Consider the following 17,412-nt stretch of genomic DNA (forward strand, 5'->3'; position numbering starts at 1 on the left):
AACAGGTGACCAGAACTGTACAGCGTACTGCAGTGTGGCCTCACCAATGACTTCCAACTGCATCCTGATGTCCCTACTGCTAAAGCTGATGCCCTGACTGATGAAGGCCAGCCTGCTAAATGGTTTCTTCACCATGCTATTTGCGTGACTGCATTCATTGAACTATGCACCTGTACTCCCGGATCCCTCTGTTCCCCAGCACTCACTTTCAAGTCTCTTCATCTATGTTCTCTGTATTTGTTGTTTGCTTACTTATTTATTCATTCATTCTTTCTTTTTGTAGTTGTACCTTGTTGTCTTTTGAACAGTGGTTGAACACCCAGCTGGTGCAGTCTTTCATTGATTATATCATGGTTATTATTCTATTATTGACTTTTTGAGTATGCCTGCAAAAAATCTCAGGTTGTATATATGACATATATTTACTTTGAACTTTAAAAATCTCCAAAAGATTCGTCAGACATTGCCTCCAATGTACAAAACCATGCTATTTCTGACTAGGCCTTGTCTCAGTGATAGCCTGAGCAGAAATAAAAGCACAAAGGTTTTGCACTATGCAGAGATTTTCAGGCACATTTTATCTAAAAATAAAAGCATACATGCAGTACTGTGCAAAGGTTTTAGCCACATATACATAGCTGGGGTGTCTAAGGCCTTTGCAGAGATGATAAACCTGATTCTGATGGTGCTCTCTATTGCGGACTGAGTGTGAGAATGGGGCAGGGAGAGGGCAATCTTGGCTGGGAAAAGGGAAAAGGAGAAAAAGAGAGGGGAGTGAGCGGGAAGCACCAGAAAGACATTCTGTAATGATCAATACACTAATTGTTTGAAATCAGATGATCTTGCCTGGTGGCTCAGGGCTGGGTGTGTGTGCACCCACCCCACACTCTGCTGCTGGCACTCCTTCTCTTCCACCTATCCCAAACCCTTCCTATGGCACTCCATCCTTGCCATTTCCAACATCCTTTGCTCCTGCCAGGTTTACAAACTCGCTCTCTCTTCTACATTGACAAATACAGTAGGGTGTGCAAACATCTTAGGCACCCCAGCTATATGCTGTATAGGTACTTAAAACTTTTGCACAGTACTCTACACGTTATACTCAAATCTGTCACCGTTGACAATAGCTGAGAAAAAAACCAATTTATGCAAAGTTGTACTCTTTAGAGCAAAAGGAATCATTCTTTTCCTACTATTTCTTTTTCTTTTAAAACAGAATCGGGAGAGAGTTGGAATAGGGGAAGAAGCAGGCAAGACTTCCTCCACTGCCAATTACAAATGCGCACAGCATAGGCAATAGGATCGGCCTTGTGCTCATTGCTAAGTCAGCAGAGAAACTCATGTAATATCCTGATTGCAAACAGCCTGGGCTTAAGTGATGGGCTTGTAGTGACAAGGCGGTCATGTACAGGGTAGGGACAGACTTTCCACTTGAGAGGGAGAAGGAGGAAAAGAAAACTGGATTTTGAGAGCCAATTTGGAATAATGAAAGTTGTGGGTGGAGCAAATGTCTGCAAATGGACATTGGTCATTGTGAAGTAAGGGTTAGGTACAAGTACTCCGCTACTCCTTCTGAAGTCAACAACCAATTCCTTCGTCTTGCTGACGTTGAGGGATAGGTTATTGTCTTCGCACCATTATCAGGGGAGGACAGGGGAGCTTGAGGTAAGTGTTGAACAAACTTCCAGTAGAAGTGGTAGAGGCAGGTTCGATATATCATTTAAAGAAAAATTGGAAAGGTATATGGACAGGAAAGGAATGGAGAGTTATGGGCTGAGCCTGTTTCCGTGCTGTAATTGTTATATGGTTATGGTTATGCCACCAGGTTCTTAATTTTCTCTCTGTACTCAAACTCATCATTACCTGAGATACTGCCTACAATTGTTGTGTCATCAGCAAACTTATATATTGAATTTGAAACTTGACTACACAATCATGGGTGTAGAGTGAGTACAGCAGGGGGCTGAGTACACAGCCCTGTGGGGCACCGGTGCTCAGAGTGAATGTAGAGGAGAGCTTGTCCCCTATTTTTACAGCCTGGGTCCTGTCTGTGAGGAAGGTGAAGATCCAGCTGCAGATCTGAGTGCTAAGGTCCAGGTTCCGGAGCTTAGGAATCAGTTTAGGAACAGCTTCTTTCAAACTGTGATAAAACTGATGAACGGATCCTGACCCGGATCTGGGCCGTATCCTCCAAATATCCGGACCTGCCTCTCGTTTTTTTTGCACTGCCTTACTTTCCATTTTTCTATTTTCTATTTATGATTTATAATTTAAATTAATATTTACTAATTTTTACTATTTTTAATATTTAATACCTTTAATATTTTAATATTTAATGCTTAATATTTAATATTTAATATTTGTAATCCAGGGAGTGGGAAGCGCAGAATCAAATATCGCTGTGATGATTGTATGTTCTAGTATCAATTGTTTGGCGACAATACAGTAAACAAAAGCAGAAAATTATGCAAAGAAGTGTATACCACAGAAAAGGGTCCTTCAGCCTATCATATCCAAGAGAACTGTTTACCCATCTACACCAATTCCACCCATACTAAAGAAATGTCCTTTTGGTTTTGATACCGCTACTATGAGAAAAAGATGTTATCAATCCCTCTCATCATGTTATATAGTACTGTATTCAAGCCTTAGGGAGCTGTCATTCATTCTAATACTGCTTGGTAACAAAGGCACAGTGGCCTGGAAATTCAATCACAAGGTGCACTTTGCTAGAATCCCAAGGCTACACTAGCACAATAGCTAGCTCTGCTGCTTCTAGTTAGGAGGACCAAGGTTAAATTCAGAAATTGGGGGTTGCCTGTGGGAAATTTGCATGTTCTCCCCATCTCCATATGGGTGTTGCCAGACACCCAAGCTTCTTCTCCAATCCTAAAGGTAGATTAACTAATTGCCGCAAGTTTTTCATAATGTAGGTAGGTGGTAGGAGAATTGGGGTGGAGTTCATGGCAGAGAACAGATTATTAGGAAGTATTGGATAAATGGGATTTCTCAGCTGACAAATATTCCATTGGTCAAATGACATTTTCTAATATGATGAGAACTCTGAAAATGAAATATCTTCCATATAAGTTTGTCTTTTAAATACTTAGTGTCCTATATAAAATCTGCTTTTACCTGCACATTTTAAAATTAAATTGAAAATGAATTGCACTTAACTAACGCCATGATACCATAGCGGTTAACACGGTGCTATTACAGCTCAGGGTGGCAGAGTTAGGAGCTCAGTTCTAGTATCCCCTTCCTTTGTGCGTGTGGGATTCCTCTGGGTGCTCTGGTTTCCTCCGACAGTCCAAAGACAAACCAGTTAGTAGATTAATTGGTCAATGTAAATTGTCCTGTGATTAGGCAAAGTTTAAGTAAGTGGGTTGCTCGGCAGAGAGGCTCAAAGAGTCGAAAGGGCCTGTTCCAAATGGTTTCTAAAAAATATTAATAATAATAATAATAACCTTCCTGTATAATAGTACCTCATGATGAGTGTACTCATTGTAACTTCTTTTCATTATTATGTTAGCCTATTTGTGAAATTATGTACTTAGAGGTCATTGTGCACACTGGCACCAATGACATAGGGAGAAAGGGGGAAGAGATCCAGTGTAATGTGTATAGAGAGTTTGGGAAAAAGCTGAAGAGCAGGACCTCCAAGGTAGTAATCTCTGGATTACTCCCAGTGCCAAGTGGTAGACAGGGCAGAAATAGGATGATACTACAGATGAATGAGAGACTGAGTTAGTGGTGCAGGGAGCAGGGTTTCAGATTTCTCGATGATTGGAATCTCTTCTGGGGAAGATATGACCTGTACAAAAAGGATGCATTACATGAGGGGGATCAACATACTTGTGGACAGGTTTTCTGGAGGTGTTGGGGAGGGTTTAAACTAATTTGGCAGGGAAGAGGGCTGAGGATAGAGCAGCTGGTATACAAATCAAGGCATTGTGTAGTGAGACTGTGAGGAAGGACAGGTAGATCATAAGGCAAAATTGCAGTCAGTGGGCTGTGCTGAAGCGTAGCATGGGGGCAAAATCAAAAAGAGTGATGAATACAGGACTGAAATGTTATATTTGAATACATGCAGTATATGGAATAAGGTAGATGATCTTGTAGTGATTAGTAGTAATGACATTTTTGGCATCACTGATTTGTGGTTGAAAGAAGATTATAGCTGGGAGCTTAACCTACAAGGATACACATTGCATTGAAAGGACAGCCAGGTAGGCAGAAAAGGTGGGGTGCTTCTGCTGATACAAAATGAAATCAAATCCTTAGAATGAGGTAACATAGCATCAGAAGATGTGGAATCCTTGTGGGTATAGTTAAATAAAAAGACCCCGAAGGGAGTTATATACAGGCCTCCGAACAATAGCCAAGATGTGGGATATAAATTACAATGAGAGATAGAAAAAACATGTAATAAGGGCAATGTTATGGTAGTCACAGGGGATTTCAATATGCAGGTAAATTGGGAAAATCAGGGATTTGTGCTGATGCGAGGGAATTTGTGGTATCCCAATGAGATGGCTTTTTAGAACAGATTGTGGTTGAGCCTACTAGGAGAAAGACAATTCTAGATTGATTGTTGTGTAATTAATCAGATTTAATTAGGGAGCCTGACCTAAAGGAACCCTGAGGAGGCAATGATCATAATATGATAGAGTTCATCCTTCAGTTTGAGATGCAGAGGATGAAGTCATATTAAAGTGGAACAAAGAGAATTACAGGGGCATGAGAGAGAAGCTGGCCGAATTTGGTTAGAAGGGGACACTATCAGGGACGATGGCAGAACAGCAAATGGTGTGAACTTCTAGGGGCAATTCAGAAGGCATTGGATAGATACATCCCAAAGATGAAGAAATATTCTAAAGGGAAGATGAGACAACAATGGCCGACAAGGGGAGTCAAAGACAGCAGACAAGGAACAGAAGCAGCATATAATTAAGCAAAAATTAGTGGGAAGGTAGAGGATTGGGAAGCTTTTAAAAACCAACAGAAGTCAGCTAAGTAAGATATAAAGAGAGAGGTAATAAAATATGAAGGTAAGCTAGCCAATCATATAAAAAGGATACTAAAAAAATTGATTTTTAATATATATAATAAAAGAGAGGCAAGAGTGGATGTCAGACTTCTGAACAATAATGTTAGTGAGGTTGTAATACAGAGACCAAGAAATAGCAGATGCACTTAAGTATTTTGTTTCAGTCTTCAATGGCAGCATGCCAGAAACTTGAGCATCAGGGCAGAAGTGAGCGCAGTCACTATTACTAAAGTGAAGGTACGTGGAAAGTGGAAAGGTCTGAAGGTAGATAAATCACATGGACCAGATGGGCTAAATCCAGGGTTTTGGAAGAGGCTGCTGAAGAGATTTGCAGAGGCATTAGCAATATCTTTCAAGAATCACTAGATTCTGAAAATGGTTCTGGAGGACTGGAAAATTACAAATGTCACTCCACTCTTTAAGAAGGGGAGGAGAAAGAAGAAAGGATATTTTAGACCAGTTAGCCTGATATCAGTGACTGAGATGTTGGAGCCTATTATTAAGGATGAGGTTTTGGGGTACTTGGAGACACATGATAAAGTCAGCTTGGTTTCCTCAAGGGGAAATCTTGCCTGACAAGTCTAATGCAATTCTTTGAGGAAATAAGAAGCAGGGTAGACAAAAGATAGTCTGTGTGTTTGTTTACTTGAATTTTCAGTAGGCCTTTGACAAGGTGCTGCACACGAGGCTACTTAACAAGATAAGGAAACTTACGAGCATGGATAGGAGGATTTGCTGACTGGCAAGAGACAAAGAGTGGGAATAAAGGGGGTCTACACTGTTTGGCTGCCAGTTACTAGTGGTGTTCTTTAGGAGTCACTATTGGAACCATTTCTTCTCACAATATATGTCAATGATTTGTATAATTGAGTTGATGGCTTTGTGGCCAGGTCTGCAGATGACACAAAGACAGGTGGAGAAGCAGGTAGCATTGTGCAAGCAGGGACTCTGCAGAAGGACTCAAGACAGTTTGGAAGAATGGGCAAAGAAATGGCAGATGGAACATAGTGTAGGAAAGTGTATGGTCGTGCACTTTGGTAGAAGGAATAGAGGCGTAAAGACTATTTTATAAACTGGGAGAAAATTCAAAAATCAGAGGTGAAAAAGGGCTTGGGAATCCTTGTACAGGATTCCCTAAAGGTTACCTTCCAGGTTGAGTCAGTGATAAGGAAGGTAAATGCAATGGGAGCATTCATTTTGAGAGGACGAGAATATAAGCACAAGGATGTAATACTGAGGAATTATAAGGCATTGGTCAGGCCGTTCTTGGAGAACTGTGAGCAGTTTTGGACCCTTTATCTAAGAAGAGATGTGCTGGCATTGGAGAGGGTCCAGAGAAGGTTCATGATAATGATTCCAGGAATTAAAGGGTTCATGAATGAGGAGCATTTGAGGGCTCTGGGCCTATATTCGCTGGTTTAGAAGAATGAGGGGGAGCTCATTGAAACCTAGTGAAATATTGAAAGGCCTAGTTAAGAGTGGATGTGGAGACTATGTTTCCTATAGTGGATGAATCTAGGACCAGAGGACACAGCCTCATAAAAGAGGGACGCCTATTAGAACAAAGATGAGGAGGTATTTCTTCAGTGAGGTGGTGGTGAATCTGGGGAATTTATTGCCACACACAATTGTGGAGGTTAAGTGACTGAGTATACTTAAAGTGGAGGTTGATATGTTCGTGATTAGTCAGGGTGCCAAAAGCTAATGGGGAGCAGGCTGGAGAATGGGTTGCGACTGATAATAAATTAGCAAAGATGGAATGGTGGAGCAGCCCCTTGGGCCAAATAGCCTAACTTTGTTATGTCTTGTGGTCAAGTGGTCTAGATAATGTGACCATTTCTAACTCTGGTATTTAGGTTTAAACTCTCCTACAAATTTGTCAATGGCATTTAAATGAAAATCATACATTCCTTCTCTGCTTTGAGCAAGCAATAGCAATATATTTAAAATGTCAAGTCAAAATGCAAATTTCACTAAGCACTGGATAAGGATAACTCCTCACTTATCTTCTTCGAGGTTTAATTAGAGGGGGATGGTTCCCCCATGTATAATCTTTCCTTTGTACCTCTATTGTGATCTAGTGGAGCACAAGGCATTCTATCCATCCATGAACAAGCACACACTGTTATTGTTGTTAGCTTCAAATTGTATTTTAATGCAAGTAAGCCAATACAAACAGAAGGAATTAATACCTTAGAAAGATGGACAGATGTACAGATGACTAACTGCTTGGAATGCTACCAAAAGTATAAAAATGTACATCTCCAACAATAGGATGTTGCCGTAAAAATACAAGTGATGCATAACCCAAGCTTTAATTTTCAAAAGCAAAATAATAAACGCAGCAGAATCTTGGGATTGGAATATTAACAATTAAATCTAATATGTCAGTGTGACGTCAAGTATACCTCAATGAGATACTTAATACTGCGTGCCGTGGATGGTGACTGGAAGGAGCTGCAGTAAAAATGGTTAAGAGTTAAATGTTCTTAATACCATTAGAAACCTGCCCAGCAGGCTAGCTAGGGACTTTGTACTGCAGCCAGTGTGAATTGAGCTCTGAACTGGGGTCACTTTTACCAGTTAAACAGCACATTCTACACTCAGTGTGCACAAGCATCTTATAGCACTTTGCAATAATGTAATAAGCATGATTTTATTTTTACTTAGAGCCTTTCCTCCTTAGAGCAGACATTTTCTGAAATTACTTCCATTTCAATTAATACTGCCATGGTGTTCTTAGTTACCTGTTATCAGCCAGTTAAATTAATAAGCTATCCTGCAAATGCAGCACTGTTCAAATATATTTTGAATAGATGAATCTATATTGCCTTGACTCATGAAAATGTTCAAACACTTTCTGGTTATCTGATATCAACAGATGGAGTTTATTACAAAGCTTCCTGAATAAAAATAGCTAAAACAATATCAGTGGTGGGATAATGCAAACATGTGCAGATTGCCTATTAATGAAAGTTTAAGCAGTGCCAGGAGGAAATTTTTCGTAAATTAAAAAAATGCTGGTGTCTTTCTTAAACCAGCTTGTATAATGAGGTTCCTTTAAAATGTCAAAACTGGCATTGAAAACAACTCTTTTTTTAAGTCAAACCCAGATACTTTTGACTATGCATCTAACAGAGCTAAGATATAAACCAGTATTGATGCAACTGAAGAACTCAACACGTTGAAGGGGATGTGCTGTGAACTTATGTTTCAACATTTCAGTGTGATTTAATTTCCCCTGTTGTCACAAAAAAAACTTAAGATCCCCTTCAATTTAATGTTTGTTGACATTTACAAAATAAAGATTGGAAAAATAAAAGAAAATTAATGAATAAGAGATCACCTCATGGTGCAATCTAAATATCAAACTGAAAGAATGACACAGAGAAGGAATCAAGCTTCTAGAAGTAGTATGTGGATGCACTAACTTGCATTTTAAGTTGGCTACCTTGCCAACAGAAAGATTAAGAGAGTTAGAGATACAGTATGCAACAGGACCTTCCACCCAACAAGCCCACACCACTCATGTGACCAATTAACTTACTAACACATCTTTGGAACGTGGGAAGAAACCAGAGCACCTGGAGGAAAACCAGTCACAGGGAGAATGTACTAATTTCTTACAGACAGTGACGTAATTGAACCCAGGTGGCTAGTGCCATAATAGCATTGTGGTCACCACCTCTGGCTGTTGTGATTTAAAGAATAGGAATGTGCCCTACTCTGGACCAGATGCTCCTCTTTGGAATGAGAGGAAATAACTTCATTTTTTTCCCCCAAAAAAAAGCAACTTTTGTCAGTATTTGCTGATCAGGTCACAGCCATCTAAATAGGGCACATTCTGTGCATGTTGCACCTTGTGCTTTTTAACTTGGGTGAGGGGTCCTTAAATGGAGGTGAGGTTCCTCATCAATACATGCAAGTTAATTAATATCACACACAACAACATATCGCCAATCATAAAGCAGCAGAATGTTTGTGTTATAAAGTATCGCAAAACCAGTCTTGTGGTTCCTCAGTTTCTGTGTCAAAAAAGAACCACTCCGACCAATGTCCCATAGAAAGATACAAAAGCAAAATGGGTGTCAGTTGAGAAAGTTGGAAGTGGAAGAGAAAAAGAAGTTGCAAAAGTAAATAAAAACAAAAGCATTAACAAGTGATACGAGTATTTGTACAAGCGAGCTACAACATGTTAGAAGCCATGTCTAAAAATATTAATACACAGGAGTGATATTTATTTTAACTGTAATAAACCAACTTGGCTTGAGAAAATTTTCTACTTTTTCCTAACAAGTCAATGAAACAAACCCTGGTCTTCACTATAATTCACTTGAGTAGTTCAACAGTCATAGCAGAATAATGGTTGAGATCAAGAATAATTTAAGACTTCATTATTAAATGGCAAGCACATTTCATTATATGAACAATAACTCAGTAATTGTACGTAGTATTCCAGTGGAACATGTGATGTGTGTTTTAATAATTAGCGCCAACCTTACAGCACAAGCAATTGATAAATTTCTTCAATGAACTAAAGTAACTGTGGACCATTGCTAATGACTTTGTATTTTGTGACAAAGTTTTAAATAGAAAAAATAAGGATACTTAGAAATGAATAATAATGTAAACATTATCACTCTTCATTATCACTTCCCACTGCATAGAGGTTTTCTTTCATATTACAATCTATACCAAGCCATAAATATTTACTAACAATGTTTTTTAGATCTAGTCTGTAAAATGATACAGTATATTATCAAAGTGCAATCAGCAATGTTTTACAAGAACTGACAGACAAAATATATATTTTTTTTACTTTTTTCTTTCTAGCAATCCAAACAACAAGGAATCTACGACCTTTGAAGACCTGCCATTTCTACAAAGGAAGCAGTGGACAATTTGGTCCCTCAGAGCTGCTTCACCATTGACAATCTGAACTGATCACCTCCATAACACTTTCTTTCTCAAACTCCACATCCTTTGATTCTCTTAATATCTAAAACATATCTATCAGTCTCTTGCTTGAACCTTCAAAGCTCATTCCAAACATTCATTTATCCATTGGGTGAAGAAATTTCTCCACATCTCTATCCTAAATGGCCAATCCCTGATATTAAAAACCATGGTCAGTCCACTACTGTAAAAATAGAAGTCAATGAAACACGGTTGTGGTTTGTTTAAAATTCAAATGTCTCATTACCAATGAATCCAGCATCGGGAAGGCAGCCAAGTAGAGGAAAGCTTTTCTTGTTTTACTTCCCACAGAATCATCCACGTGATGTAATTTGTTGATGATATAATATCCCAGATCGGTGTGTGCTAAAAATAGAACAGATAAAATAAAGGGTGAAATTATCACATGTAACTTGCAAGTTCTGGGGATCATTCACTTTACTTCTCTTTTATAAGTATTTCGGCAGCAAAGTCTATCAATTAAATTAACTGCCTTAACATGTATCAGCCTATTTTGGTCTTTTTCCATCTCTAAACTATCATGTTGCTACTTAATATCCACCATCGAATAAAGCTAAAAACATTCAATTGAGTCATAACACTATAAGACAAAGAAGCAGAATTAGGCCGTTTGGCCCATCGAGTCTGCCTGCCATTTCATCATTGCTGATCCATTTTCCGTTCAACCCCATTCTCCTCCCTTCTCTCCATAACCTTTCACGCCCTGACTAATCAACAGCCTATCAACCTCTGCCTTAAATGCACCCAGTGACCTGGCCTCTGCAGCTGCCTGTGGCATCGAATTCACCAGATTCATAGATTAATTGAATGCTGAAGCAATCATCTTTGATCCATTCATAAATTCTGTTCTGTATCAGTTCCATACTTATTTGAGACAAAATCTTGAAATAACATTAGGTATTTTGCAGTTTAATTTCTATTTGAGCTCCGGGACATATATTTAGGTATTTTACACTTATGGTATTGGCTAATTCTTCCTTCGTCTTAATTTGTTTGCCAGTGAAACTCATGCCTGCCTTTGTGACTTCTATGCTTGAACACCTAGCACACTCCTTGGAAGCTTCCTGTGTTCTCCACTCTGTAAAACCATTGTCCTAAATTCCATGGCTCTCTTCCTAAACTGCATTGCCCCATTTACCCTGTAGTTGATGGCTGAATACTGACATTGAGCTCTCGCTTAGTAAAAACCTGGTCTTAAAATTCATCGTCAAAAAGCACAGAAACAGGCCACTTAGCTCATCATGTCCATGCTGATCCATCAACAACAATCCCATACACCAGCATTGTGACCATTGTCTTCTGAACTGCACTGAAATCTGCCTTTTAATTTTGTGTCCCTATATACAGATGCTGCTTGGCCTGCTGCGTTCACCAGCAACTTTGATGTGTGCTGCTTATATGTTTTCACTCTTTTTTTGTTGATTTTTGCACGATTTTTTTTTGCAGAGGTTTTTTAATGTTTGATGTTTTTCTCTGGGCGGGTTGGTTCCACGGTTCTTCTTTGTTTTGTGACTGTGGGGAAGACTAATTTCAGGCTTGTATGTAGCATACATATTTTGATAATAAATAATACTTTGAACTTCTATGCCTTGGCAATCCAAGTTACAATCTGAGACAATTGTTAAAATATTGCAAGAGAACTTGCATCCACCACCCACTCAAGGCAATGAGTGCTAGATTTGAACCACTCTGTTGGTGAAAAATCCTTCCTTACCTTCCCTCTAAACTACTTTCCCATTACTCTATATCTATGTCCTCTAGTGTTTGACACCCCTTATTTTCTCCCTACGTTCCTTTATAATTTTGTATAGCTCAGTCAGGCCTACTCAGAAACTCTCAGCAGGTCAGGCAGCATGTGTGGAAAGAGAAACAAAGTTAATATTTCAGGTGGGAGGACCCTTGATCAGGATGCTTGATCTGAAACATTAGCTCAGTCTCTCATCCTACAGACACAGCCTAATCTGCTAAGTATTCTCAGCACTTCCTATTTTTATATTGCCGCTCAAAGTTTTCTATTCTCTCAGAGAAACAATTTAACCTTTTAATTGTCCTCTCATCACTAGTACCACCTTAGATGATCTTTCTGAACCTTTCCCGAAGAATTAACAGAGGCATAAAAGAGACTGCAGAAGCTGGAAATCTTGCAGGAACACACACAAAATGCTGGAGGAACTCAGGTGGGTCAAGCAGCATCTATGGAGGGGATGAACAGTTGACATTTTGGGCCGAGACCCTTAATCAGCACCAGAATAGGAGGGGGCGAAAGCCAGAAAGAAAGGATAAAGGGAGGGGAAGAAGCATGATCTGGCAGGGAGTAGGTGAACCCAGATAGGCAACAGTGTGGGAAAAGGGGATGAAGGGAATGATGTGAGAAGATGGGAGGTAATAGGTGAAAGAGCCATAGAGTGGAGGCGGAGGCAGAGGAAGGAGAAGTCTGATACATGAGGACAATGGAGTAAAAGGAGAGAGGTGGGGAACCAGAGGAAGGTGTGGTTGATGGGCAGGTCAGGAGAGTACAGGAGGGGAAAGAGGAGGATTAAAGGGTGCCCGGGCGATGAGGGAAACAAAGGAGGGATCAGATGAAGTTAGAGTAGTTGAAGCAGCTTAGGCACCTCCTGTACCTAATACAGTGGCCACTAGGTAAATGTTCATAGTCTTCTGCTGATGTAGCCCATCCACTTCAAGATTCAACATGTTATACATTTAGAGATGCTGTTCTGCAAATAACTGTTGTAACATGTGGTTATTTGAGTTACTGTTGCCTTCCTGTCAGCTTGAGTCCGTCTGGCCATTCTCCTCTGACCTCTGACAAGGCATTTTAGTACTCAGAACTGCCGTTCGCTGGATGTTTTCTATTTTTGCACTATCCTCTGTGAGCTCCAGAGATTGTTGTGCATGAAAATCCCAGGAGATCAGTAGTTTCTGAGATACTCAAACCACCCAGTCTGGCACCAACAATCACTCCACAAACAAAGTCACTTAGATCACATTTCATCCTCATTCGGATGTTTGGTTTAAACCACATCTGAACCTCTTGACCATGTCCGTGTGCTTTTATGCATTGAGTTATTACCCACATGATTGGCTGATTAGGTATTGACATTATCGAGCAAGTGTGCAGGTGTACTTAATAAAGTGGTCACTGAGTGCATATGAGAGGAAGAGGAAAAGGAGAGCAATAAGCAAGAAGGAGAGATAAAGGATTAGAGAATGGGAGGGAGTCATGATGCAGAGGGAAAAAGAGGAAAAAGAAAAAGGAGCAAGGAACACGGACAATAATGACATTTCGTTAACTAATTAGTGAAAATGTTTCAATTAGTTTAAAATTCATGTAGTAAAACAACAGATTGCAGATGTTTCACTATGAAGAAGGGGAAAAAATAACTCTTGATGAAATGGTTAAGTGCTAGTGGCATGATAAAAATGTGATAACGTCTTTCATTAAAAAGAGGAAAGGCCTGTTTCCATGGTATATTGCTCTGTGATTTGAGTCATCTATGACCCTATAGAAACTAAAGCTGTGCTGTACTCCAGCTTCAAGCTCATCAGCATCTTTAAAGCTGCACCAAACTCTATTTATTGGTATACTCCGCATACCATGCAGTAAAGGCCAGGGACAGTCTCTATGTCCTCTTCAAAATCTACTGACCTACCTTTTAAGTATCATCAGCAAATCTGGCCATGGAGATTAGTCCCTTCATGAATGTCCCTGATATAGATTATAAATAGCTCAGACTTCAGCATTGATCCCTGTGGTGTTCTATTAGTTACCAACTCAAACATGCTCCATTTATCCAGACTGTTTCCTCATATATCACCCTAACTCCTTATATATCACCCCAATTCCTTGTGCTCTTAGAAATGAAGTCAAGAATGTCAAAAGGTGAAGAAATACAAACAGTTGATCAAAGGCAAGGGGTGATAGCTATTCCTTGGGCTCAACTAGAAGGGGATGTCTCTGAATAATTGAAAGAAGCAAGGTATTCATTGTGCCTTCACTTAACCATTGCACTGTGAAATTACTCGCAGTACTTATCTTTAATTTTTATTGCACCACAAGCAATTAACTCTTAGGTCAAAGTTGGTTTTCCTTTCTTCACAACGAAAGATCTGCACTCTGTTCTTTATTATATGAATTTTAAGTAGTGGAATGTGAGAAAACTTGAAGAGCAAATGCTTCTAATAAGTGAATGAGTTTTTCTAAAGAGCCAGAATCAAGAAAGATACAAGAAGAACGTGGCTTGGACATGTTCTAAGGGTGGAAACACCTAGAATGCTTTTATTGACTTTGTGATTAGATGTGAAGAATAAGAAGCGAGGACCAAAAAAATTCAAGATAGACAACATGGGTGACTTTTAGTTTATTTATTTATTTTTATTTTATTGAGATACAGCACGGATCAGGCCCTTCGACCCACTCCATCCAGCAATTCTCTAGATTTATCCCAGTCAGGACCAATTAACTGACAAACCCATATGTCTTTGGACTGTGGGAGGAAACTGGAGCACCCAGAGGAAACCCATGTGGTGACAGGGAGAACATACAAACTCCTTACAGGACTACGGCGGGAATTGAACCCAGGTCACTGGTACTGTAGTAGTTAGCATGCAGCTACTGCCACAAACATGGAGACAGGAACAAAAGCTGCAAACTGGTTCAAATCCAACAAGAGTTTAGTGAACTAACTTATTCCCACTGTCTGGGGAGGGGAGAACAGGAGTTTAATGGTAGAAGCGGTGGTAACAGTGATAATTTTTCTTGCATGACTACACGTGATTATATAGTTGGTTCTCTTAAAGAGTGGTGACATGCTATTGAGTTTCGATATATGATCTAACTACTTGTACTGAATTTAACCAATAATCTGTTTGGAGCAGTGGCAGGTCGTAACATCATACAGACTCGTGTATAGAGCACAGCCCACAAAAGGTATAAAGCAAACAATTGAACAATTATTTAAACTCAGGAAAAAATAACAATTATGCACAAAGGTAATTCAGCAAGCCAGTGTGGGTACTGTGTAAATCTGAAGAGTGCTAGTCTGTTATTTTGAGTTAGCAGTCAATATTTGCAGTCTTTCGGCATTTCAGTGTTAGACCTCAGACTTATGCAATGTACAAGAGAAAAGATGTTGAGAGATGTACACAAAAAGAGCAAATGAGAGGGAAAATTGCTATCTAATGCAGCTCTTTACTGTTTAAACACGATGGCATAGAATAAAACTATGTCTGTTATGACCCTTCAAGTGCACACCTCGAAATTCGGTGGACAGAAAAGCTCTACAATGCATAGTCAAAACACATTACTGGAACCAGCCCATGCGCCATCAAGGACATACAAACAAAAAGGTGCCAGTAAAATCATGAAGGATCCCTGCTCATGGTCTGTTTGTACCACTCCCATCAGGGAGGAGGCTACAAGCATCCACGCCAGGACCACCAGCCTCAAAAACAGTTACTTTCTCCAAGCAGTGAGCCCGATCAACACCTCCACCAAGCCACACCACCCAGCACCACCACTTTATCCGTTCCTGTCAGAGTCACCTCACGTACAGGAACTCCTGTGCCTAGCATCACTTTATGGACACAAAATCAATCTATGTATATGAGCTATCTTATGCATTTATTTTTATTGTTTTTATTATTGTGTTCTTTATCTTGTGTTTTTTTGGTGCTGCATCGGCCTTGACTGGCCCTGTGCAGCTGGATCCTGGACTTTCTGTCAGATCGCCAGCTCCCTCACCTCCACTCCTCTGACTCTCAACACAGGAGCCCCTCAGGGCTACAACCCGAGTCCCCTCCTTTACTCCCTGTATACCCATGACTGTATCACCAACCACAGCTCCAATCTGCTAATTAAATTTGCCAACGACACTACATTTACTGGCCTTATTGCAAACAATAATGAAGTGGCCTACAGGGAAGAAGTCATCGCTCTGACACAGTGGTGTCAAGAAAACAACCTCTCCCTCAATGTCGCAGAAACAAAGGAGCTGGTTGTGGATTACAGGAGGAATGGAGATGGACTAACCCCTATTGACATCAATGGATCTGGGGTTGAGAGGGTAAACAGCTTCAAGTTCCTCGGCATCCACATCACTGAGGACCTCACGTGGTCTGTACACACCAGCTGTGTGGTGAAAAAGGCACAACAGCACCTCTTTCACCTCAGACGGTTGAGGAAGTTTGGTATGGGCCCCCAAATCCTAAGAATTTGCTACAGGGGCACAACTGAGAGCATCCTGACTGGCATGGGAACTGTACCTCCCTTAATCGCAGGACTCTGCAGAGAGTGGTGCGGACAGCCCAGCACATCTGTAGTTGTGAACTTCCCATGATTCAGGACATTTACAAGGACAGGTGTGTAAAAAGGGCCCGTAGGATCATTGGTGACTCAAGCCATCCCAACCACAATCTATTCCAGCTGCTACCATCCGGGAAGGGAAGCAGTACCGCAGCATAAAGGCCAGGACCAACAGACTCCGGGACAGCTTCTTCCACTAGGCCATCAGACTGATGAACTCACGCTGACTTGAGTGTACTCTGTATTACATTGATTGTTCTATTTATTATAAATTACTATGATTGTACATTTAGATGGAGATGTAACGTAAAGATTTTTTACTCCTCATGTATGTGAAGGATGTAAGAAATAAAGCCAATTCAATTCAATCTGGAGCAACAATTATTCAATTCTCCTTCACACTTGTGTATTGGAAATGACATTAAACAATCCTGAATAATCCAACTGCATGATCTCCTCCTCTCACAGTGCCCTCCCCCACCCCAAGCCTTTACCAGCTCTACTAGTGCACTATATAATGAAATCTGATACTTCATTGTCTGATGTACTAATGAAGAGTGCTAAATTTGGAAGGCACAAATCCCCTTCTCATTGAAAAAGTCTTCAGTCCTGAAGTGTGGGGCACAATGTTAATAGGGTTATGAGTAGAAAGGAAGCTGAACTATAGAAGTGAAAAGTGCATCTCAATTTATCAAGTCACATTCCACTTTCAGGATAAACCAAAATCCCTGACAAATGTTTCTCACACATTGCCTCGAGGAAGATACAAGTAGAATGAATTTAACAGCAATAGTATTCATTTACAGCAATGAGCCTGCTACCAAAGGCTTAGACATCTCAATTTTACATTTTTCATGACAACAGATCTTTAATTACATTTTACTTTTTATATGCTTTGTTTACGCAGAATGAAGTTCTAGGAAATAACAGTAGCATCATCTGTTTTAAAACATACTTCCATCCTTGGATCGAAAGGTCAAAAGCTGAGAAATTAGCGACACAGTGGTGCACCAGTGCATTAAAGCTTAAACAACTGATAATTATCTGCCAAATGACTGGCTAACATGCACCTAATTCTTGC

General features: G+C 40.0%; 1 protein-coding gene across 1 annotated transcript in view; it reads right to left on the reverse strand.

The window, feature by feature from the left end:
- Window positions 1–17,412, reverse strand: part of LOC134357879 (progressive ankylosis protein homolog B-like) — a 136,514-nt gene that overhangs the window by 59,326 nt on the left and 59,776 nt on the right. Inside the window, exon 3 of the mRNA XM_063069621.1 lies at window positions 10,254–10,372. Coding sequence (XP_062925691.1) covers window positions 10,254–10,372 — 119 coding nt within the window. The remainder of the gene's footprint in view (window positions 1–10,253; window positions 10,373–17,412) is intronic.

The sequence above is a fragment of the Mobula hypostoma genome, chromosome 17 (assembly GCF_963921235.1).
Source record: "Mobula hypostoma chromosome 17, sMobHyp1.1, whole genome shotgun sequence".
Classification (NCBI taxonomy): domain Eukaryota; kingdom Metazoa; phylum Chordata; class Chondrichthyes; order Myliobatiformes; family Myliobatidae; genus Mobula; species Mobula hypostoma.